The 24,533-nt window shown below is 46.4% G+C and overlaps 1 protein-coding gene across 1 annotated transcript in view; it reads right to left on the reverse strand.

The window, feature by feature from the left end:
* The window catches only part of DNHD1 (dynein heavy chain domain 1), a 682,720-nt gene extending 679,301 nt beyond the window's left edge, over positions 1–3,419 (reverse strand). The window contains exons 1-2 of the mRNA XM_086933691.1: positions 3,295–3,419; positions 2,365–2,495 (exon numbers count right to left, since the gene is read on the reverse strand). Of these exons, the coding sequence (XP_086789817.1) occupies positions 2,365–2,461 (97 nt within the window). The 5' untranslated portion in view covers positions 2,462–2,495; positions 3,295–3,419. The remainder of the gene's footprint in view (positions 1–2,364; positions 2,496–3,294) is intronic.
* Between the last annotated feature and the right edge of the window lie 21,114 nt (positions 3,420–24,533).

The following is a 24,533-nucleotide window of genomic DNA, read 5'->3' on the forward strand; positions in this document are numbered from 1 at the left end:
AGCACTGGACGCCATGGATACCACGTTCGACAACAACCTAAGCTACAGAGATACTGGGAGAAAGCACTGAACGCCATAGATACCACATTCCGCAACTTCCAAAGCTACAGACATACTAGGAGAAAACACTCGACCCCACAGATAGCATGTTCTGCAGCGTCCAAAGCTACAGAGATATTGGAAGAAAGCACTGGACACCATAGAGCACTACCATCCCAAGGTTCCTGAGCATAGTAAACCACTTAACCTGTCATTTCCATTTGGGCAGGAGTAAACAGATAGCATTGGTGTTATGCACAATGAAACAGGTTACCACCTCTTTATGGGGAAAGAATGCGCTCCGAGTTTAGAGAATGGTTCTACGGGCTATTGGACCCACTGAAATGTAAAATATTTAATTCACTACTTCAGGTAGGGCGCAAGATTACGGAGTCAACTGGGCACCCTTCTTGGGCCTCCTGTGTATAGAGTTTCTGGAAGACATAGGTCCCCGTAATCTGAGGGTTCTAAGGCTAACACATAAGATAGCTGCGTGGATGGTTTCCTCACAAGCGAGCGACCACAGTCCCCACATATCAGCAATGCATAAATAAACCAGCATGATGTCTCTCTAGTTCTCCTATCAATTGTTCTTTTTCGATTCTGGTGTCAGAAGTTGTTTGAGTTTTAGGGACATGGGGACGGGATAGAAGGGGTTAATGGGTGAATCTTGTCTGAGTTTGTTTATTGCTTCCTTCCCTTTGGGTGTAGGCACGTGTATGTGTAATCATGAAAATAAACATGATGTAGTTATACTGTATTTAAATGAATAACCTAAAATATGTTGTTAGTAGAAGTAATCACATTTTCCCCTACAGAAAACACCTCAACTTTTGTACGCACCCTGGGGATTCTTGTTTCGGTAATTAATGTGGTGATATATTTATTATGCTTTTACAATTAATGCAAATCCTTGTTCATGTGTGGTGCCCTAAACAGACCACTACACTTTAGGGCCCTTGCTGGAAGGCCCTCGGAGGTCCACATCATGACAGAAATAGCTGCTGGAAAATTGCACATGCCACTGCAGGCTGATGCAAAGCATCAGAATGGGAATAATAAGGTGTGATGTAGTATGTGTGTATCTGTGTGTCTGTGTTGGGGCTTTACTGATTATAGAACAACTACATGAAAGAAGCAGAGGTAAGGATAACATGAAAGCTATTTTAAATACATTGTTTCATCAGCAGACCAAATCCTGACAGAATAAATCCATTTGTAAGCTTTGTATTGCAGCTGAGTGAGATGTTTTTTTGTTCTGGCAACCTGTTACATTAAAAGATTCAGACTACATCCTGAGACAGGTGTTAAGGCAATGGTATTTAGTTTCCAGGCTCTGCCGTAGAAACCCGTTCTATTTAACCTCATATCTACCTCAATCCCGACTTCAACTCTTGAACCAGATGTCTTATATTTTTCAGGAACTACCTGTAAATGATTTATCTAAAACTGCCTCAGACTTAGTATCTAGTCTTTGAGAAATGCAATATACTAAAAATATGTCCTATTCTGATCTCAATATAAAAATCTCTTACTAATAAACTAACCCAATCATGTCCTTTTCAATTTTTTTTACTTTGCAAAATTTATTTGCTAATTTCTTCATCAGATTTACGTTCTGTTGCCCAATCTCTTATGACCTCTAACCCGCTTCGCAAAAACACTCCTGCCAATATCAGTGCTTATTTAAAATGTGTATTTCATATGATTGCTAATTTAGCCAGAAGCAGAGCAAAACATTACTTAAATTTTCAGCTGCGGCCTGTGCAGGTAAGAGTGATGGGGTGGTAATGCTGGGTTGGGGGGTGGGGGGCAATTAGACAGCCGACCATGAGGGAAAATTTTAAAAATCATTAAATGTCCACTCTAGCCCTTAAAATTTCATTCCATAAGCCAGGGTCAGGTAACTGCATCAAATATGGAAAATATAGAGCGTGACCTCGCATTCTCTGTGGAAGCTGGGTATACAATTAAGAAATGGAGAAATAATCCCCAGGAGAATACTTTTCAATACATTTTAAAATATTTAGAACACTGTTTAATGCCATGTATTCAGTTTCCACCTTTTACGAACAGAGGAATGTTAACAATGACACAAGAAACGAAAGAGATTGACCTATTCACAGAAAAAGCAAGAGATGCTCCTTATTTGCCAGGCGTACATCAGTATCCAAATATTCATGAGCGATCAAATGTTGGGTAATATTGTGGTTGCCTGCAAAGGCAACAAGTGCAGTGAAGGGAGCGCTGTTTCAATGCCGTCTGCTGGCAGCTGGTGCTACCTCTTGTTAGAAGCTATTCCCAATGAGGGGAGACAGCCCTTACCTGCGACAGCAGCTGGTGGCAGAGAGGGGAACTGGTGCAGTGACGCTGCAGGGGCATGTGTCTGATTCCGGGGAGAAGCCATGCTGCAGTCAGTCATTGTAATGCTGTCATCAGGGATCCATTGTCATGAACTGCAATGAAAAAGGTAGCCTGGTCTATACACATTTTTGTAATTTATTTAATGCAATTTTATATAGCTCGAACATTACCCGAAGGTGTCAGAGCGCTTTACAAAAGAACCAGTTGCGTTACATAAGGACTTTGGATTACATGAGTTACATAAGAGATATAAACAGGAGAAACAAATGCAAATGTACAAGTGGAGCGAAAGGAGGGAAAATTGCAAATGTACAAGTTGTAAAGTTACTCAAGGAAGAGATACAAACAGATAAACTCTAAGATCACATAGGAATGGTAGTAAGTAAAAAGGTCACATCAACCTCTGTATACATCTGGACTATAATAAACATGTTGAAATGTGAAACTATAGATTAGCTTTGCTCCATTACAATTTGTAATATCTGTAACGGCTCTCCTATTGGTCATACAATGCACTGTATGTTAGTGAAAAGTGAATGTTCAGCTACAAGAATCACACATTGCCCCGTGTCAGCAGATGGCAGTACAAAAGCTAGGAAGACTGTGACACATAGAGAACGCAGGGATATAATGACAAGTGAACATTGTATTTTGACTATTGAAGCATCCCTTTTATCACAGTCGGTTTGGGCTTAAACAGACCTGTCAGCAAAGGACAGTGCGATAAAATACAAAACTTGCATACGGTGCCGCACGTTTATTAGGGGTTACATACCAGTTTAACTAAGGAAATAAGAAGGGGTGAATTACTCACACGTTTCCTTTAAACATAATGAATGAAACACTACAGAACATGTGCAGGTCACTGCAGAAGCACAAGATCCCACTTACTGAGGCCGGCATCGGGTGCCTAGGATGCGCACAGGCCCGCGGTGGTCCCCCGGCAGAGCAGCCCCATGTCGCCCCTAAATCCTGCCCGGGGCGCCCTCCGGGATAGAGTGAACCCAGAGTCTCAAAGCACCAACCCGGGCGGTTGCTAAGGACTCTTTGCGGATGTAACCAAGGGACGGCGAGCCTTAAGAGCCAAATTACACAAAACGGGTGACGTAAAAGAAGGACTACAATCAAACATCCGCCCTGACGGGGACCGCGGCCATCTTGGAATGGGAAAGCTCCCCGATGACAGGAGACGAGGAGAAGCAAGTAAAGGATTACACTCAAACGTTGATACTTCTTACCATTCGCTTCTTTGTTTAATTTGGCGGTAGTGGCGGAGCCAATTAAGGAGGCCGGGGCCCATAGCAGAAAAGTTCAGACTGCTTATGTGTGGCATTTCCGTGATTTCAAAGCTTTTATGAGTAACAGTCTGCTGCCAAAGGTGTGCCACTTTCTCGCTTGTAAACCCAAGCAATGAAGTGCACTGAAATAGCTATTAGAAATTACTTTTTTAAGAATGAGAAGCTCTAAACAAACATATCTTGAAAGTGGAAACTAATACAAAACTCCTGAAATGAAACGTCTACAGCCTCTTTCTCAGTTTAAAATGATTTATTGAATTTATATTGAGAGACAAATATAAAGTAAACACAATATTCTAAACAGTACAATTCAAGCATGGTGAATTAAATAAATACATGCAAGCTTAACAGTTCAATATACCCGAGCTCGAATTGAAAAAAATAAACTAGTTACAAAACAATTGCATTTTTAGGCGATTTTGTAAGATAAGAAAAGAGGGAGAAGGAAAAAGAAAGAGAAAAGGAGAAGAGAGTAAAAGGAAACGATAAGCAATAACAGCATTGCAATAATAACCATGTTAACTTAATGAAGATTTACAGACATTTATGGAGGTTTATAACTAGTACCCATAGATTTGGATAGAACAGCTTGTCTGGATAGGAATGTTGTGAGTGGCAACCATAATAAATCTTTTTTAATCAATAAAGGAGTGGAAGTGGCATATGCACAATCCAATCTGTGATGATGACATAAAAGGTTCCACCAGGCAATAATAGTAATTTTAGTGGTATCTTTCCAATTTGTGGTGATAGTCTGCAGGGCAATAGCTATAGCCAAATCAATAAACTTTCCCATATTCCCTTGAGAACACCACAGGGAGGAAGAGCTGCCGAAAAAAATATGTGGAATATCAAAAGAGAACGACATGGACAGAATTTCATTCACTTTCTTCCAAATGAGCCGCCAGAGCCTATTAACCTAAGGACAAAGAGAAAAATGTGTCAAAAATAACTTTTGTCATGAGAACAAGACCAGCAATTTGCATCGTTAGTCAGGTGGAACTTACGGAGGTCCTCAGGGGTCAAGAAGAGCGTGTTATAAAAAATAATGCAATGTTTGTGTTGTGCTTGCGGAAGGAGAGGAAGTGTGGATCTTAGCCCATATGGAGCTCCAGGTCTGGAAGGGAAACTTCTGGTGAAGGTCTCTTTCCCATAAGAGTTCCACATTGGATTTTGATCTTAATTCTGAAGGACGGGTGCAGCCTCTTTCTAACAGTGGCGGACCGTCCATTGGGGCGTTGGGGCGTTGCCCGCCCCCCCCCCGCCCGCACCCGCAGCTCCCTCGCCGTACTGCTCTGAACTGAAGTAAACTCCCAGTTTACTTCAGTTCAAAACGCCGAGGGACAATGCCTGTCAGTCAGCATGATGCAGGCCCACCCACCCCCCTTCACCACCCCCTTCAGAGTCTGAAGGGGGTTGGCGGTCCTGTGTCATGTTGACTGACAGGCATAAGGCATTCTCTGGGGCAGGCAGCAGCACACAGGTGCGCATGATTGGGGACGGAGGCACATTTTTTAGCCTTGCCCACGCATGCGCACTTGTGCCTGCTTGGCTGGCGCATGCCCATTAGAAGAGCAAAAACTCGCTCTCCTGATGGGCAGGCGGGCAGAAAGCAACCATGCCCTGTGTGTCAATCCTGGTGCTGCTCCAGCGCCAGGATTGGCTGAGGACGGAGGGCGGGGTTCCGGTTTCCGCTCCAGTGTGAAGGCGCCAAGGTCCCACTTCCAGGCCAGAAGAAGATGCGGCGCTGACGACCGGCGGTAAGGTAAGTGCGCAACTTTGAGAAGTGGAAGGTGCTGGGGCTTTCCGTGTGGGGCAGAGTGCAGGATATCGGCATGGTGGTAAGTACTAGCTGGTGTGTAAGCTCCTCGGCCTACAACAGTCTAAAGCAGGCCCTAAGAATGCCCACCCTAGTATCGCCATCTGATGCTCCCCATTTGAATGTGCCCGCTACACAACCCGGAGGACTGTGAGGCTGCACAGTTGGACTTGGTATTTTATAAAAGTGGGCACGTCATACGCTTCCAAAAATGTGTTTTTTGCACTGAATAACTTCATGAGTGTAGCGCTATACCTACATGGAGTCCTTTTGCATGACGTGAAAGCCCTGATGTATATGCAAAGTGGGTATTATGAAGTAGATACTGCACACATACTGATAGGAGACATGATCACACATGCTGATAGGGGACATAATAATGACATACCTACTAACATTACACAAAGTATGATGCCCGGGCTTTGGGTGGAATATCAGTAGCTAATGAAAACAGGGACAATAAATTGGCAAAAGTTTTTTGTGTGCAACGTTGTATAGTTTTTTTTAATGAGAAATACGTGAAAGAAAATCAAAAAATACACATATCACGCAGTTAATGCTTATGTCGTCACATGTGTGAAGACAATTGTACTTAAGACTACAAATCTCAGGCAAACACCGCTCAGTGACATTTCATCATGGCGGAAACTCTAACTCGCGTTTGGGGTGGCAGTGGCACGAACATGGCGTTAAAGTAGATAGATGTGGAAACCTGCCCCTCACAGAACGGGCACTTTATCTGCACCTTCACGTTGGTAAGAGGCTGCGCCAAAGAACAGTTCAGCAATGAGGCGAGTCCTCCCCACCTCATCTGAGGCACCTGGCTCCAAGGCAGAATGGAAGCCTCCACCGTGCATTTAAAGTACCCCTCTAATCCAGTTGGCAGGCGTCAGATCTAATCACGCAGAACCATCCGCTTTTCTTGGTCTCTTAAAACTGTGCCTGTGCAAAAACTTAATTTATGTGACCTTTTTTGACCCTGATGTTTTACCCTAATCAGTGGACCACCTGAAATCACCTAGAAAGTATTTATTGATTACTACATTCCGGTAAGACACGGCTAATCATATTCCTCGTTGAAATCTCCACGTAGACGCATGTTAAGGATACAGACTGTGACAGAGCATGGGCTAAGAGGCGATTAACATCCATCATACATTGTTGTAACATACATCTAATGATTAATGAGGCAGGGACATAATGACTTCTGCTATCATTATCCGAAACATGGAAAGGTAATGAATATTCATGAGGATTTAGAGACTGAGTCCCACAGATCATCCTTTTCACATAGTGCTTGCTGCTACAGTCTTCCTCCTGCTTTATGGCGCTGCAAATCGTGCATTTGTCTAGTTCTGGCGGGGCAACCTACATACAACCCATAGTGGGCAGTCATAAGCAGTGCGCAGAGTGTGTATGTATGTATATGTGTAAAAAAATGTGGCACACTCATTGGCACTGTCCCTCGTGACGGGCCATGTTGGCAGGTATCATTGTGGTAATGTGTACCGTTCTAAATTCCCACTGACGTAACCGAGCATGTTAGAAATGGAAAACTGATTCCGTCTATATGGGCTAATAGTGTGCGCCTGACATTGCGCATACTGTGACATGGGTTAACACTAGGAATAAGTGCCGGCGATAGGTGGCTGGTGATGTGCAGGGATGTATGTTTGTGTGTGGATGTGTGTGTGTGTGAGCGTGTGTGTGTGTCTGTGGGGGAGTGTCTGTGTGAGTGTGTGCGGATTGATGTGTGCTCGCTACGGTGCAGTATACAAATCAGTTTACGACACACCACTTTCAAATGTCACCAGCCGCCACTGCTCTCTAAGATCACCATACTGTAAAATAATTGTTTCACATTCAATCACAGTAGACACACCATGATGAGGAAGTTTGCAGGAGACTGGTGGAGCCACTTGTTTAGCCTGTCCTGACTGGACACATACATGCCAGCAGACCAGATTCAGACAAGAGACTCCTGATTTTTTGAGTCAAAAATGGCTTTATTTTGGCTGCTTCCCACCTGAAATTGCCTCTGCCTCAAACGAAGTGAATGGGAAAAATCCATTCCCCCATTTCTTTTCCAAAATGTCCCACTTGGTATAAAATGTTGGCATATATGGGGACATCAATCGTAGACCGACACTATGCAATAGGCACCGAGTAACTTCAGTCCTGCCAAGCGTCATTCATCAGGCGTTAGATTAATACAAATTCAAGACTTTTCCTGCATCTTAGCACTTGACAGATTGGTCACAGATATTAAAGTCTTCTTAAGAGACCGCGCTGATTTATAAAGGCATTTAGGAGTGGATGCAGTCCGGCGCTGGCTCCTCAAGGGTTAACTTAATCATGTGCTGAACTTGAGTAATATTTTGCTGCTACCTGGAAGGTGAGGAGAGGTGGTTGTCATAGTTAGAAACTGGGGCTGTGACTTCAGCAGAAGAGCTCTCAAAAGTGAAAGCAAGAGGAAAGGGGAGAGCCTGGCTTCCTAGGAATTGCCCATGTGAGTAACAGCTTGTAAATTGTATGTGTGTTTCTGCCAAGGGGCAATTGAAGACAGTGAATGGATCATGTCCTTGCTGCCCGCTATGTCTGTGCTACTAGAGTCCAACCTCACACGCCAACAATCACCATTAGTTTTGGTAAGCTGCACAACAACTGCTTAAGTAACTAGTGGGGTAATTTCCTGTCTGGTTGGTGACAGCCTTGGTTGAAATGGGGATGAAAACCCTTTGTCTTCCTTCATCTCCTCCTTGTACCAGGAAATACCACCTGGGGCTTGATTTGGCTGGGATAGGAGCAGGTCAATCAATCAATCATGGGTTTATGTAGAGCGGCTACTCACATGTGAGGGGGTTGCTAATCCATCTGGGTGGGGGGGTTCAGTCGAAGAGGCAGGTCTTGAGGTCCTTTCTGAAAAGTGTCAACGACGCAGATTGCCTGAGGTGGAGGGGCAGGGTGTTCCAGGTCTTGGCGGCGGGATAGGGGAAAGATCGTCCTCCGGTTCTGGTCTTGTGGATCCGTAGGACGGAGGCCAAGGCGAGCTGGGCAGAGCGGACTTGTCTGGTGGGTGTATATAAAGCAAGGCGGTGGGTCAGATATTCTGGTCCTGCGTCGTGGAGAGCTTTGTAGGCATGTGTGAGGAGCTGGAAGGTGATTCTCTTGATGAATGTTTGTTCCCTCCTGAGGCGGAAGCCAGGAGGTTGTGTGGTGTGTGCCTATCCCTACCTTATTTTCACGTTTTGTTGCTTGATTAGAAAAGCCAAATACTTTATTTTAAGATCGTCGTGTTTTAAAAAAAAGATTGAATTTAAAATTGCATTTTGAATAGCCCCCACTGACCTGGCCTGCCACTTATTTGTTGGCTCCCCACTTCGTTACTACAGTGAACTTTCTACTGGTGTCCAGCCGATTTAGAACTGAGACACACGGACCTGAAAAGCGCGGCGGCCATCTTAGCTGTGTGGGAGGATTCTCCCTCAGCGCTCTAGTTGTTGAGCACATAAAAGAGCCCACTAGCAGGCACAAGTCTTGCTGAATGTTTGTTCCCTCCTGAGGCGGAAGCCGGGAGGTTGTGCGGTGTGTGCCTATTCCTAACTTATTTTCACGTTTTGTTGCTTGATTAGAAAAGCCAAATACTTTATTTTAAGATCGTCGTGTTTTTAAAAAGATCGAATTTAAAATTGCATTTTGAATAGCCCCCACTGACCTGGCCTGCCACTTATTTGTTGGCTCCCCACTTTGTTACTACAGTGAACTTTCTACTGGTGTCCAGCCGATTTAGGGCTGAAACACACGGACCTGAAAAGCGCGGCGGCCATCTTAGCTGTGTGGGAGGATTCTCCCTCAGCGCTCTAGTTGTTGAGCACATAAAAGAATCAGCGATGCCTCCGCGCAGCGGACGCGCGCTGCGGAGGCACCGGAACATCGCCGGAGTCACGCCAGAGCCTAGCCCGTCTGCGCCCGTCCCCGCTGAGGACGGGCTACAGGAAGGTCGGATTGGCTCCCTCCTCTCCTCCGAGGAGCAGGAAGTAAGCCTTCCTTCCAGACTGCTGACTCTTAGACCCCCCCCCTTCCTCCTGCCACTATACTTATCCTCCTGAAGCTATTCCGACCATGACATGTAGCTGTTGCTCCTCCAGATACTCCCAGAACAGATTTTTTACTACAAACCAGTCCAGAAGGGTTAGATCATAACCTTTAGAAAATCCGGCAGGCTTTCTCATAAACTCAAGGTCTCTGATAAAAAACAAAGTTGCATTTAACGATTTTGTAACACAGAGGAAACCCCCCTGGGTTTTTATAACTGAAACTTGGTGCATGTGATAGAGCGCGCAGGTCACCCGGGTCACAAGTTTACCAATTTTCCCCACGCACTGGGCCCTGGCGTGAGTACGAGGACTGAGTTTGCGTGAACCGGGTGATTTCTTGCACGCCACTATGAGTAATTCGGGGGGCGACTTCACACCACTGCTGATCATGTACCTGACTTACCACAGGCACCTTACTCCTGACGGATCAGGAGCTAGCAGGGAATAGGTGACAGGGTTCCTAGGAAAAATTGCACTTTATAAACCAAAACACCTTTATCCACACTATATATATTGTGAAATGACCACAGACACCTGATGAGTTTAAAGTTTTATCGAAAGATTTCAGAATGAATATGCCAAGACGATAAGCCAAACACACAACAACACATCAAATGTTATAATTAATACCACAATGTAACTATGGATTAGGGCAAGTACCATTAGAACAATTGAGAACACTGACAAGTAATGGGCTATTCACCGCAAACTTAAACTAGGGCAAGGGACATGAAACAGGACCTAATATGAGTACTTAACTAGGCTAGTTATTCTATTCTTACTGAATTTCACTGCAATCATGCTAAGGGAAAGGGGAAAAATGGAACATACTACTATAATATGACAATTTAATAATGTCTTACGGGTAGGGGAAAAGTGGAACAATTCTAATAAACAATTGCATATAAGTTGCTTTCAAGACAATAGGGCAATATCACAGGCAAGAGTGCTTTATTAAGAAAAGAAGAGAGAGTGATAGAAAGACATAAACCCACAGATTGATATTTACCTAATTAGGAATGAGGACTAACCCTGGCCACGGGTCAGTTTGGAAAGACGGGGACAAGGACCCTCAAGGAATGGAATACCAGAATGCGAGCAGGTACAGCTCACGGACAGGATACCCCTCAGGTTTGGGTCAGGGCTGGGCTCACCAAGGTACGACCAACACCCACAGCTTCGGATGCAACGCCTGCGTTACCCCTCTCTGTAAGTAATCCGCCAGTAACCCCGATTGGGTTTTCGAATTTCCCCAGCAAAGTGCTTCGCCAGCACTTAGGACTATTTCCACCCCTAGGAGATTGTGGAAAGCATGGACAGAGTGCTCCGCAGCACTCTAGATTGAGCACCTATAGAGTTCGTAGGGTCAGTGACAGGTCTGCTACTCGGACAAGTCGGACAATTTCTCTATGCTACACTAGGACAATTATACGGTTTGGGGACCCTTAGACCACCCACTAATGTTGCAAGTGACAATTTCCCACATTATGATTGGTCAGGAGAGGTGATTTGGTCATTGTCGCCTCCTAGAATTCAGTGTTCACATCATTAATAATAATTTTTGCATACCCGCCCCTTGGGTTCACGTTCCCAGGCATAGGAATACAGAAGACAATACAAGTGCATAGCATATAGCAACAGTGTTGCTTCGCTCAAGGTAGAATTCAGTCTCCTGGAGAGGGTTCCCAGGCGCATCGGGCTTCAGGAGCCAGCTGGCTTGTTTTAGTTTCTGCGCAGTGAGGTTTCTCCCAGGTCACATGACAGGTTTCAGAGGAGCTTCATCATGGCGTAGCTCAAGTGTGCCCCAGCCCCCAGAGACGCGGTACATGAAAAGTAAGCGAGAACAAATTAGAATCATACATAAAACTAATCACACTGTATACCGTTATAGATTTTAACACACCCCTTATTTTATAACATCTGTAGTATTAAAGTTTAGTGCGAAAAGACAGATAGGCGAAAGCAGCGGTAGCAAGCTGAGAGCGTGGTGAGAGACAAGCGGCCATTTTTGCATCAATGCGCATGAGCAATACAATCCCTCCAAAATGCGAGTGCGTCACATCACATGGGTATGACCGACGCATGCGCAGACTGGATTTCTGCAAAAGCAGCCGTTTCCTTAGTGCAAGCATTGTGAGGATGAAAAGACACACAGGCAAGCCTCTCGGGGACACCCGCGTGTTGGGGAAAATGCTAAATAAATGACGGACAGTGGGATTAATATGATTATACATTAGGCGAGGTTCATGAGTGAGAGCAAGTCGCTTTACGTGCGAATCCTTGCTCCATCAATCCCCTCTTTGATGATATTTACTATCATCACTACAAAGGAAACAGATGCCAACATTCATTCTTCCATATCATTCATCTCGATTTCAACAAACTTATTGTTGATTTTTCTTTCGGCTTCTCTATGAGAGTGGTGATTCTTTGCCTTTTTGTAGATTTGATTCCTCAATTCCTCTAATTCTAACTCATCAATATTTCTCTTCACTCCTCTCTTATTCATAGTGTACTTCTTTTTACAATTTTGACATTTACAGCAGATGAATATGATCAGTGCAACCACACCTATTCCAATTATTGGCATCAGTATTTTCCACAGAAGATTTCTACCTAAGTTAGAGAACCAACTACCTATAGAGGAGAGACCTCCAGTCAGTCTCGTCCAGGCACTATCAACCTCCAATGGTTTGAGTTCTTTTTCCAAATTCGTTATGTTATTCACATATCTTTTAAGTTCGATACTTTTGTCAGGTATATAGGTGCAACAATGTTGCGCCTTCAGCATTCTACAGACTCCGCCCTCTTTTGCCAATAAGGTATCAAGAGCAAGGCGATTCTGCAAAACCATTGATCTGATCGCAACCATCTCAGTATTGACCAGCAGGAATCCAGCAGCAGTGTCAGTAGATAACCGATCCACTACTGTAGACAATTTGCAGATTCTGTGTGTGTTCAGAACTACCCCCATTCCAGGTATCAGTGCACTAAAGATATCACCTATGATTTCTCCTACACTCTCACGTTTACTACGCACTAGGCCATTAGTGTCTTCATCATTGCTTCCAGCAGCATTATTCACATGGTATATTTTCGGGAAAACAATGCCAAAGTAGCAGCTTCCATACCAGTGATCCGGCAATTTAAAATAAGCCTTGTTCCCACATATATAATATATTCTGGGAAACACAGGTTCTGACCCATTTTTGAAACCCCAACCTCCAATTACCTTATAATTATGCTCACACTCGCTGGAACCAATGAATACATTGTTATAATATTCTGTCTTCTCTCTATGGAGACAAAGTTTTCCTTTCCGTTCAAAATCCTGCAACAAAGCAGGATTAGCTTCGCCTTGCGAGGTGTTATCCATATGTTCTGCCCACCTAGGGACTCTATCCTTTTCGTCATTTGCCTTTTTCTGAAACTTTTCCCTCCTTCTGTCTGCCATTTTTATGAACATCTTTTCCTGCTCTTGCAAGGAACAGGTCAGATTAGCCTGTCGTGTTTCATTTAAGTCTATGTCACCTATAGTCAGGAAATATTCTCCCATATACCGGGTTACCTCGCTTCTAATATGTACGAGGTTCAGGTGTCCCCTGATAGGGAGTTCGGAACAGACTACGTCAGCATTTGAATAGTAGTACTGCAGAGTGCTTCTATAAAACAAGCTTGCCAATATACTACAGGAGATTCCATAGGTTAGGGGTAAGTGGTGATATGTCACACCTTCAGCTACAGAAGTGGGTAGCTTCATGCAGACATAACAATCTTCTATTTCCATAGCTTCTACATAATGCACTAACAGGTTAGCGAAAACATTTAAATGCGTCCTGTTTTTCATCTTGTGAAAGTGCAGTCCACCCTCATCTGATGCTTCTAAATTTGGTCGTGTGTGTCTTAGACTAACTGAGTTGTCACGTCGTTCTAAGCTTTGTGGTGTTTCTGCAGTCTGTACAACGTCTGTGTCGATCACTTCAGGTTCAGTAGGGGACAAGTTAGGATCTTTGCTTATCATAAAAGGAATAAAAACTGTTAGTCCTATCCACATCACTATTAACATAGCTACACTACATAAGCATATCTTACAGCAAGTTTTACAACACCCAAATCTGGATCTTCCGGCTACGCTTGAATCAGACATTTTAGCTTACAGGTGGCTTTGGCAACCCCTCTTTGTCTCCTCACACCAAGGCTTCACTCGGTTTTGTCTCAAGGAGGGTCTTCGTCAGAGCTCCGATCAGTAACGGACTCTTCGTCACTTTTGCCACTGCGATTGGGCTCATCAATTTCTTCCAGCACCAAGTATGTCCATTCGGGGCTCCGATACAGTCTGTTCTGTTTCTTCACTCTGTCGCTCTTTCTCAGAGACTTGCCTCGGGCTGCTTTTCTTTCACTTTCAGCCCTCTTACGGTCTTTCAGTTTTTCCTCGACTGTTTTTATTCGGAGTCTTAGCCTTTTAACGTACCTGGGTGTACTTTTGCTTCTGTGACTTTCAGTAGTCGAGGACACTTGGCCTTCCTCGTGCACTCTTTTTATTTTTTCTTTGGGTTTGACAGAGTCTATTTCCCTTCCTGTCTGACTAGTTCCAGGTCTTTCATCTATTTCTTCTGCCTGGTCCTCAAGCTGGCCCTGTTCAGGTTCGCTTTGTATGTTTTCTTTGCTTTCAGGTGAACTGGATTCTGATTCCTGAACACGTTCGTCTATTTCTATCTGCTCTGGTTCCTGCACTTCGTTCCCTTCATTTTCTTCCGCATGAACTTCAACTTTGACCACTATCTGTCCCTTTCCAGACTCCGGAGTCTCGGGAGGAGTGTTGATGTCTTGATCTGTCCCTACTTGGCCTAATTCCTGATCAGGTGTGATGTGAGTCTCGTTGACCTGACCTTCGTCCTCTAGTTCTGTCTCACCTGGACTATCCCACTCACTGTCTAGGTAGGAATATTTCCTGGTTCGTATTGGATCATGAACCTGGTCGTCGGCAGGGTACCACTCAACGTCTCGACTTGTGCTCGGCAGTTCGATGTCAGCGAGATCCGGACTCTCTTCTGGAGTCTCCTCAGCAGTGCTGTCTTCAGCTTCAGTCGCGTTTTCTCCGGTTACCCGCTTTGTGTGGCTGGCATGGATCCACTTCGGTACACCAGCACACTTTACAGCAGTAGTGGTGACAAGGATCACTTGTCGTGGCTTTCCCCACTTTGGTCCAAGGCAACTCTTCCGGGTATGTTTCTTTAACACCACCCAATCACCTGGTTGTAGCTTATGTGCTGGAGTCTTGGGCCAGTCGTCAGCTGTCTCTCCAATCTGGTGGGAGAGAGAACGCACTTGGTCACCCAGTTGCTTGCAGTATTCTAGCACCAAATCATCAGTAATGCTTAGCAGTTTGTGTCCAGGTACCCATGATTGTCGCATCACTCTCCCCATTAGTACCTCATGGGGGCTCAGACCTGTTTTCCGATTCAGAATACTTCTCAGACTCATCAGCACAAGGGGCAAAGCTTCTGTCCAGTTCATTTTGGTGGAATCACACATCTTCGCCAATCTGGACTTGATCGTGCCATTTATCTGTTCAACCACCCCAGACGCCTCGGGATGGTAGGCACAGTGCAGTCTTTGCTTCATTTTAAAGGCCTTACAGAGCTCTTCTAGGACCTCGTTGGCAAAATGCCCACCTTGGTCTGTTTCAATCATCTCAGGAATTCCAAACCTAGGTATCAACTCCCTGAGCAATAATTTGGCTACAGTTAAGGCGTCATTTTTCTTTGCTGGGTAGGCCTCCACCCACCGGGAAAACAGGCACACTATGACCAGGACATACCTATATCCCTTGCATCTGGGCATTGTTATAAAGTCCGCCTGCATCCTGACAAAGGGACCTACTGCCTTTCCAATGGTACTTTGTTCTACTACAGTCCTCTTTCCTGCATTAAATTGCTGACACACTAGGCACCTCTGGCAAAACCTTTCCGCTTGGTTCCTGAACTTTGAATTGTAGAACACCTTGTCAAACACACGACACATTGCGTCCCTTCCCATATGTGTTGGTTCATGTATCATCCTGACCATGGGATCTATCGGGCTGTCGGGCAGTACAGGCACTCCAATTGGGTTTACCACCACACCGTCATTCCTCACTTTGCATTCATTCTCACTCCATCTGCCTTTTTCTTCCCTGTCTGTTGATTGTTGTAAGTCTTTTAATTCATCCCACGTTGACACATTATCAAACAACATCAGTTGGCAGCTGTGTCCACCCCATAACCCAATTTGGAGGGACATTTGGTGTCGGGCACAAAACTGTGCGATTTGGTCAGCGTATCTGTTCCCGGCTGTCACATCATCATTTCCGGATCTGTGAGCCGCACACTTGACCACAGCCAATTCTTTGGGCAATTGAATAGCTTCCAGTAATTCTTGTACCACCTTTCCGTTTCTGATAGGGGTACCTGAGGAAGTCATGAATTCTCTTTGTAACCATAGTTGGCCGAAGTCATGAACAACCCCATAACAGTACTGACTGTCGGTATAAACAGTTATTCTTTTGTTTTTACCCCTCCTACAGGCTCTTGTCAATGCGATGAGCTCTGCTACCTGTGCAGATTTCACCTCGCATAGGTAAGAGGCTTCTATGGTGTTTGTCAATGTGACTACAGCATAGGCAGCACACAGACCTCCACTCTCGTGTCTTAAACATGAGCCGTCCACAAAGATTGTAAGATCCCCATCAAGCAATGCTACCTGTCGGATGTCAGGACGGGGCTTAGTGCTGAATTCTGTTAGATCAATGCAGTTATGTTCCATTTCATCCTCGGCGTCTACATCCAGAGGAACAGGTAACAGAGTTGCGGGGTTTAAGACATTGCACCGAGAAATTGTTACATTCTCAGCACCAATCAAAATTCTCTCATACTTAGTCAGCCGACTAGGTGTGAGATACTGGGTCTTGGTTCTTGTCAGTAGAATTACAACAGAATGTGGAACATATACAGTGACAGGATGTCCCATGACAATATTCTCACTCTGTTCTAGACTGACGCAAGTAGCAGCTACTGCCTTCAGGCATCCGGGCAATCCAGCAGCCACCGGATCTAGAGTGGCCGAGAAATAGGCCACGGGACGCCTGACCAGCCCATGCTCCTGGGTCAGGACTGAGAGCGCACAATTTTCTCTGGTGTCACAGAACAGTTCAAAGCGCTTGGAATAGTCAGGCATACCCAAGGCAGGAGCGGTACATAGACAATTTCGCAATGTTACCCAAGCAGACATGCTTTCACTGTCCCAACTGACTGGGTCTTCTACTCCCTTCTTGGTCATTTTTATCAAAGGTTTGGCTAGAGTTGCGAATCCCACAATCCACTGCCTGCAGTACCCCACAACTCCTAGAAACATCCTCACCTCTGGGTGGTGAGTGGGCAGTGGCAGTGTCCACAGCCATTGTGCTCGGCGCTGAGTATTTTAAAATAGCGTGTTAGCGTGTTAGCGCTTTTTACTTCTATTTGCTAGTGGCAACAAAAACTTTTATTTTTGGAGTCTATTGCAGGCTTACCTGCCTTAGCGGACGCCGGGGCTGTTCTCTTCCCTCCTTCCCGCCCTGGTCCGACGCGGTGACTAGCACCGTTGCGCGGAGGGCGTGGAAGGTCGAGACTGCCACTTCCGGTGAGCGGGGGAGACCGGTTAGCGGTCTAGTCATCCTGAGGCACTCGCTCTGGGGCATATAAGGCGGATGTTAACAAGGCAGCGCAGCGGACGAGCGCAGCGGGCGCGACGAAGGCGCGCCGAAGTGTCGCCAAAGTCGAGCCCGTCTGCGCCCGTCCGCGGCCGACTGCGGGCTAGGGCGACAACCCCTGGTCGAAAGATCTACTGGACTAAGGAACAACTCCTTGGTTTCCGTCCCCGCACTGCCTCCATATGTATGCACGGTATGATGAGCAGCGATAGGGTATGTCCTCACTGTGGTTTCCGTATGACTACTATGCCGCGGGATACCACGGAGCAGGCATTGTCCTGTGGTCTCCTGAACGTCAGGTCCCTACGCAAACATAGGCTTGATGTGTTCGAGCTGATCACTGATAAACAAATCGACCTACTGTTTCTTACAGAAACGTGGTTAGATCAGTTCTCTGACTCTGACATTATCGAGGCCACGCCGGAGAATTACTCCTGGGTCAGGCAGGATAGGCCAGAGGGGGTGGGAGGGGGGATTGCGATTATTTTTAGGAACACTCTGGGCTGCTGCTTAGAGCGCACGCCGATCGTGGAGAGTGAGGCGGGCCTCTTCTCGATTAAAATCAATGGGGGCACGACGATCAATGGCTGCTTGGTATATCGGCCGCCAGGAGCCTGCACTAAGTTTAGGGAGAGCCTGCTAGAAAGCCTCATGGAGGCGACCCTGCGCAGGGACAAGTTTCTCCTATTAGGAGACCTTAACTTGCATCTTAACTGCCCAGAGGACGCAGGGGTCAAGGACTTTTGTCGGGACATGCTTGCTCTTCAACTGGATTTGAAGCTAGTGGCCCCCACGCATCGACAGGGACACCTTCTGGACCCGGTCTATGCTAATTGGGGAGGTGTGGAGGTGTCAGGTGTTGAGCCCATTCCCTGGACCGACCACTTCCTGGTGGCATTCTCCATACAGAGCATAAAAACCAACAAAGCCAGTCAGGTACCCCCTAATTATCTTAGGAGGGAGTGGGCTAAATTCTCGGTGGAGGATTTTAATCAAGCCTTAACTAGGGATGGTCAGCCTGGGGGCGAGGACATAGAAACAGCGGTCTCCAACCTGAATCAGCGCATCACGGAAGCGCTTGACCAGACAGCCCCACTTTGCCGTACAACCACATGTGCTCGGAAAGATCGCTCAGCTCCATGGTTCAGTGCTGAGCTGAGATTAACAAAGGCGGACTGTAGGCGGGCAGAAAAAGTCAGGAGGGTGTCCTATGACAACAAGGCCAGGGATTTGTTTCTGGAAAAAAGGCGCCTTCACCATAGGCTGATAAAAAAGTCTAAGACAGCCTATTTTGCTGGACAAATTCAGGGGGCGGAAAATTCCGCCAAGGAACTTTTCGGCATCTATAAATCCCTGACTTCGGTAAATGCACCTACAGAGCCGGAGAGCTGCTCTACGGAGTCATGTGATCGGATTGCCGAATATTTCTCCGCCAAAGTAGAGAAGATCTACTCGACCTTCCCTATTCGGTCGACAGGGTCTGACCTGGAGGTAGCAATGGGGGACACAGAGACGGCAGGGCATATTACACACTTCTGCACCCCTCCTCCTGAGGAATTAATAGCGGTGTGCCGCTCTGTTACATCAGGGTCCCCGTGGGATCCGGTGTAGCCAAAACGCTTGGTAGACAGCCTGGAAGTCTTGGAGCCTTATATAAGGCACATCCTCGACGTCTCTTTCGGAGCGGGAAAGCTGCCGGAGGGGTGGAAACAGGCGGTGGTGCTCCCGCTCCGGAAGAAACCCCACTTAGGCTTCGAGGTATTAGAAAATCTGAGGCCCATCTCCCTCCTGCCTTTTCTGTCAAAAGTGGCGGAAAAGGTGGTCAATACCCAAATTATGAAGCACGTGGAAGAAAGGGGACTGCTCCATGCGACGCAGTTTGGCTTTAGGCCACGACATTCAACCGAGTCCGCCCTTCTCATGGCTACGGAACATCTGAGAGAGGGCGTGGATGCAGGCCAAACTATGGCTTTGATCCTGTTGGACCTCAGCGCGGCGTTCGACACTGTAGCACATAACATCCTGCTACAGTGTCTGAACAGAGGTGGCATCTCTGGCACCGCGCTGAGATGGATCCAAGACTTTCTCAATGGGAGAAGTTTCCGAGTCAGGCAGGGAGACTGCTATTCGAAGGGGGTGCCTTTGGGCCAAGGCGTGCCGCAGGGCTCTTCATTGAGCCCAACCCTCTTTAATATGTATGTCGCGCCTGTTGCCTCGATTGTGGAGAGCCATGGCCTCCAACTGGTCTCTTACGCCGACGACACGCAGCTGGTGATCTCCCTATCGCATGCGCCCTGTCTTGCTGCCGATGGCTTCCGTTCGTGCATGAAAGATCTAGCCGAATGGATGGCCATCAATTGTTTGAAGCTGAACGGCAGCAAGACAGAGGTGCTGGTGGTGGGGAGAGCCCAGTCTGCCTGGTCGTCGGCGTGGTGGCCTTCCTGCCTTGGACCTACCCCAACCCCCTGCCAAGAGGCACGCAATCTGGGGGTGTGGTTTGACGCGGGTCTCACATTTGGCCCCCAGATTAATCGGGTGGTGGGAGTCTGCTTCGGGATTCTGAAGAAGCTGAGAAAAGTCCTGGACTTACTCCCGATTGAAGCCCGTCAAACCCTGGTCCATGCCCTGGTGACAGCTAGGTCGGACTATGGGAACCTGCTGTACCTGGGGGCTCCAGAAAAAAGCATGGCGCGCCTGCAAGTGCTGCAGAATGCGGCAGCGCGTCTGATTCTCAGACTGCCTAAAAGGGCGCCTTCTAAGGCGGCCCTCCAGCAGCTACACTGGCTCCCTGTGAGGAGAAGAGTGGAGTATAAAGCCCTCTGCACCTGTCATCGCATCTTGAATGGCAGGGCACCCGACCCTCTGACTAAACTGATCGAAGTGTACAAACCAACACGTGCGCTTAGATCCACAGGGGGCGGCCTACTGAAGATTCCAAGAATTAAGAAGGCCCGCATGGGAGGCAGGTCCTTCAGATGCCTAGCGGCTACTAACTGGAATAAACTGCCAGCGGACTTGCGCCTGGAACCAGAGGAGGCTAGCTTCCGAGCGAAACTAAAAACATTTCTTTATACTAAATAACGGCCCGCGCAGTTTTCTTGTGTCCCCTGCTTTCTGCCTCTCCCACTTTCAGCGCGTGGACACGCCGGTGTGCGTAATCGCAGCGCTCTACAAATGTCCCAATAATAATAATAATAATAATAATAATAATAATAATAATAATAATAATTTCTGAGTTCGGGGTAGATCCATTGCTTTAATTATCTTGATCCTTTCTGTGGTGACTTTTCGGATCCCTTTCTCTATCTGGTGCCCCAGATATTTTACTGAGTTTTTACAGAACTGTAATTTGTCAGGGGATACTTTATGTCCTCCCTTTCCTAGGTGATTCAGCAAGGCGATGGTGTCGGTGACACAGTCCGTTTGAGTTTTAGATGCCACTAAAAGGTCATCTATGTACTGTACCAAAACTGACTCTCTGGGCAGTATTAGAGATTCAAGGCATTTCTTTAGGATCTGGTTGAAAATCGATGGACTTTCAGTGTACCCTTGAGGGACACGATTCCAGACATAGATATGGCTGTCAAATTCAAAACTAAAAAGGAACTTGCTTTCTGGATGCAATGGGATGGAAAAGAATGCGTGGCACAAGTCAATGACAGTGAACCATTCCGCATTCCACGGAATCTGATATAGGATCACTGCAGGGTTGGGCACAAGGGGACAGCAAGGTACAACAATTTGGTTTACCTTGCGCAGGTCCTGCACTACTCGGTACTTTCCACTAGGCTTTTTAATCCCAATGATGGGTGAGTTGCAGGGACTGCTCATTACTTCTTGTATGATGTCTGCTTCGAGCAATCTGGTAATTTCAACTGCGACTCCTGCTTTTACTTCTGCACTCATTTTGTACTGTCTTGTTCTGGGGTATACAGCATTTGTTTTTATCGCTATTTTGACTGGGTCCACATTTGCCATTAAGCCTACATCTTTTCCCGTGAAATCCCATACTTCAGGTACCACTCTTAACTGGAGCTCTTCAGGTAAGTCTTCAACGGACAAGGAAATATAAATTTTATGGTCAAGAAATGTTCCCTAACGTGTACCCCACCGTCTCCATGTACGAGCTTAAAGTGCATGTAACTTCCCTCCTGTGCCAGCTATGAAGACGCAAATACATTTGCGTCCAACGTTAACATGTCCTCTTTCAGATCCACCCTGAATGGGTCGGATATTCCGTTCCTAAATATGCCTTGCCACCGTCTTTGTATGATGCACTTTCACGTATTCCTGGCTCTGTGCGAGTTAGGCCCTGTTTTCTGTCATCGAGCCTCTTTTCAAAATCATCTCTGCCTCCTGAAACTGCAACGTGGGATGCCCCCACCCGTGAACTCTGTCCTACTCCCTGCGAGGCGAGCGGAGCCTGGCTCGGCCTGCCTGCCTGCCAAAGACAGTATTTTACCTTCACGTTATCAGTATAGCCAAGCTCAGCTTCTCGAAAACACATTCCAGTCCAGCAGAATAGATAAACAATCCCCGGCTGCAGAGCAAAGGGCCCGGCCTCTCTGTCTCCATGCAAGTAATTCATAGCTCCCGTTACCATGGTAGGCCCATGGCCCCCTTGCTTTACACACAGACACGTAGGCACACATGCACGCATTCATAGTCAGTATAGGATAGCCTCTGCCCAAGAGACCTTTCCTTCTAGATAATATGGTTCCCAAACATCAGATATCAGATATGATATAGGAACGAGTTGATCTGACATGCCAGACTTCTGTCTCTTTCCTCTAGTGTAAATGTCAAGTCCCCTGCACCCTCCAGCTTCACGCAAATCACACGTCATGCAGCTGCGCGCGCATCCAGACCTCAGATTTCTGCTGACATTGCAAGATTCTGCCATGTACACACCCACTTGTGACACTTTCATATGACGTCTTCTAGCACACACCTCTGTACATGCTCTAGTTCACGCCTTCTGATTACGTATTGCTAACACGTGTGTGTTCTTATCTTGTTTCTCTCAGCTGTTACGCCTTCTGCATTGATTTTCATTATGTGCATTAAGTATAAAAGTTATGTATTGTCAATAAAGTATGCTCTATCCCTTCCTGAACCCCAGTGGTGTCAGGAATCCGATATCCGGTTCTAGAACCATTCCTTTTTAAGGAATAAAACCCCTAAGAACTCTAACACCACGGACTCTGCGTCTTTCTTTCCGATTGAGTTATTTTATTTTAAGTACTTACCTGCAGAGAAATTAGGACGGTAATTAAATATTTACCACATTAATTTGGCGCCCGAACAGGGACCCCTCCCCCACCCCACGCGCCGGTTGGTGCTTTGCAGCCTGTGCCCCCTGCCACAGTCGAGACGGACAACTACGCGTACCCGCAGGATTTCCTGTATCTCCCTCAGGCCTGGGGAGGTGACGGAGACTGCGATCAGCACCCAGACGAGGCGGTGAGGAGTGCGGAGGATCCCGACCAGAGCCTAGCCGAAAGAAGCAAGGTCCGATGTGTCAAGAGACCCACCAGTTCCGAAGTATTCACGTATCGAGTCGAGTCCAGTCCGGTCCAGTCCAGTCGAGTTTTCCGAGGCCTTCTGTTCCGTGCTTCCCGGTGAGTACCGTTGCTGGGGACGCATCTAGACGGGTGCATTATTATGTATTCGGTAAAGACGGGTTTGGGTACACAAACACGGTCTGCACTGTTTTAGACAGTGTATCTGTGCTGTTTAGCAATACATCAGGCCTTCAAGTTCTTGCACTGTCCTGGGCAGTGTATCTGTACTGTTTAGCAGTACATCTAGTATCAAGGGTAGTCCATATGTGTTCAAAATGTTTCATGTGATTAATGTCGTGGTATGAGTGACTGTTTGATGTACATTACTGTGCTTTTGTGTAACTAGCTGTGTTCAGAGTAAGTAACAAGTATCGAGTGACCAGCACTACGTAACAAGATGCCGTTTTTCAATAAATTAAGACAGATAGGAACTAGGAAAGGGATACTAGAGGAAGAAATTCCTGTCCCCCCTAGGGACACTCCTGGAAATTTTATGTACCATAAGCATGGCCTAGATGCCATACTGTATCTAGATTTATGGGCCGATTATACCAAGCACCTAGAAGAGAGACACAGGTGGCCTGCTACAGGAACATGGGATGCCGAGTGCATCATGAGAGTAGAGGAAGCGCTATGGAAAAAGAAAGCCAGACAGTCCCAGAAAGATGCCATAGAATTGTGGCGTAAAGAATCGCATAAGCGTACAGAAAAAGCACTCCGAAAAGCTGAGAAACATAGAGAAGAGTCAGATGAAGTCCGAGAGAACGAATTAGTTATTGAAGGTATCCGAGTAAAAGCAGAACAAGTAGACCGCATGCGAAACACCCTTGCCAATGGCATGTATTTAGTGACCGAGGGTTCGCCTAAGGCCACTCCAGAAATACCGAAAGATCTGCCGCCACCATTGGTTCCGACTAAAGTAAGCCACAGGACCACAAAAGACATATTCCTTGCCTCCTATCTAGACGATGTAGCTCCCGCTTACACCAATTCACGTACTAACGTACCGCCTACTGACGGTGACGGTGGTGGCAACCCACCCCGAGACAATGCCCAGCCCGTACCACAACAGAGTTCACCTGCCCGAAATCCTGTTCCACCTGTTCCTCCACCACTTCCTACACCCAAGATGAATACACTGAATCCGTTTGGGCCTGATCCTGGTAAAACACCAGTTCAGTTACTTACACAGACTCCACAGACAAGTCATGCTCAAACCTCCGCCTCAGGAGGTGCGACAGGAGGTCACCAGACCCCGCCACAAACACATAGGTTAAACCTTAGGGACATATTAAAGCAACGTACACCCCGAACACCAAGTTATGACATGCTTAAAGAACCCCTTCCAATTTGCAGATACAATCCAGTACCCGGTAAAGACGACAGGATGTTGTTAGCATCTCTACGCTTACGAAAAGTTACAGATTACTTAGTGTTATTCCCAGGAATGACTGAATACCTAGATAGAATATACCATTTTATCCAGACTGGGGAAGATCCTGAAAGTATTAAAGAGGCCCTGGCTCACCAGAAGGTTGACACTCAAGGTTGTATATTACGCTTCTTCATAAACTATTTAATAAGAGAACGAGACAGGCCTGGGGTAGACCAGGACGAGATGGA

Source organism: Lissotriton vulgaris, chromosome 8 (assembly GCF_964263255.1).
Source record: "Lissotriton vulgaris chromosome 8, aLisVul1.2, whole genome shotgun sequence".
Taxonomy (NCBI): domain Eukaryota; kingdom Metazoa; phylum Chordata; class Amphibia; order Caudata; family Salamandridae; genus Lissotriton; species Lissotriton vulgaris.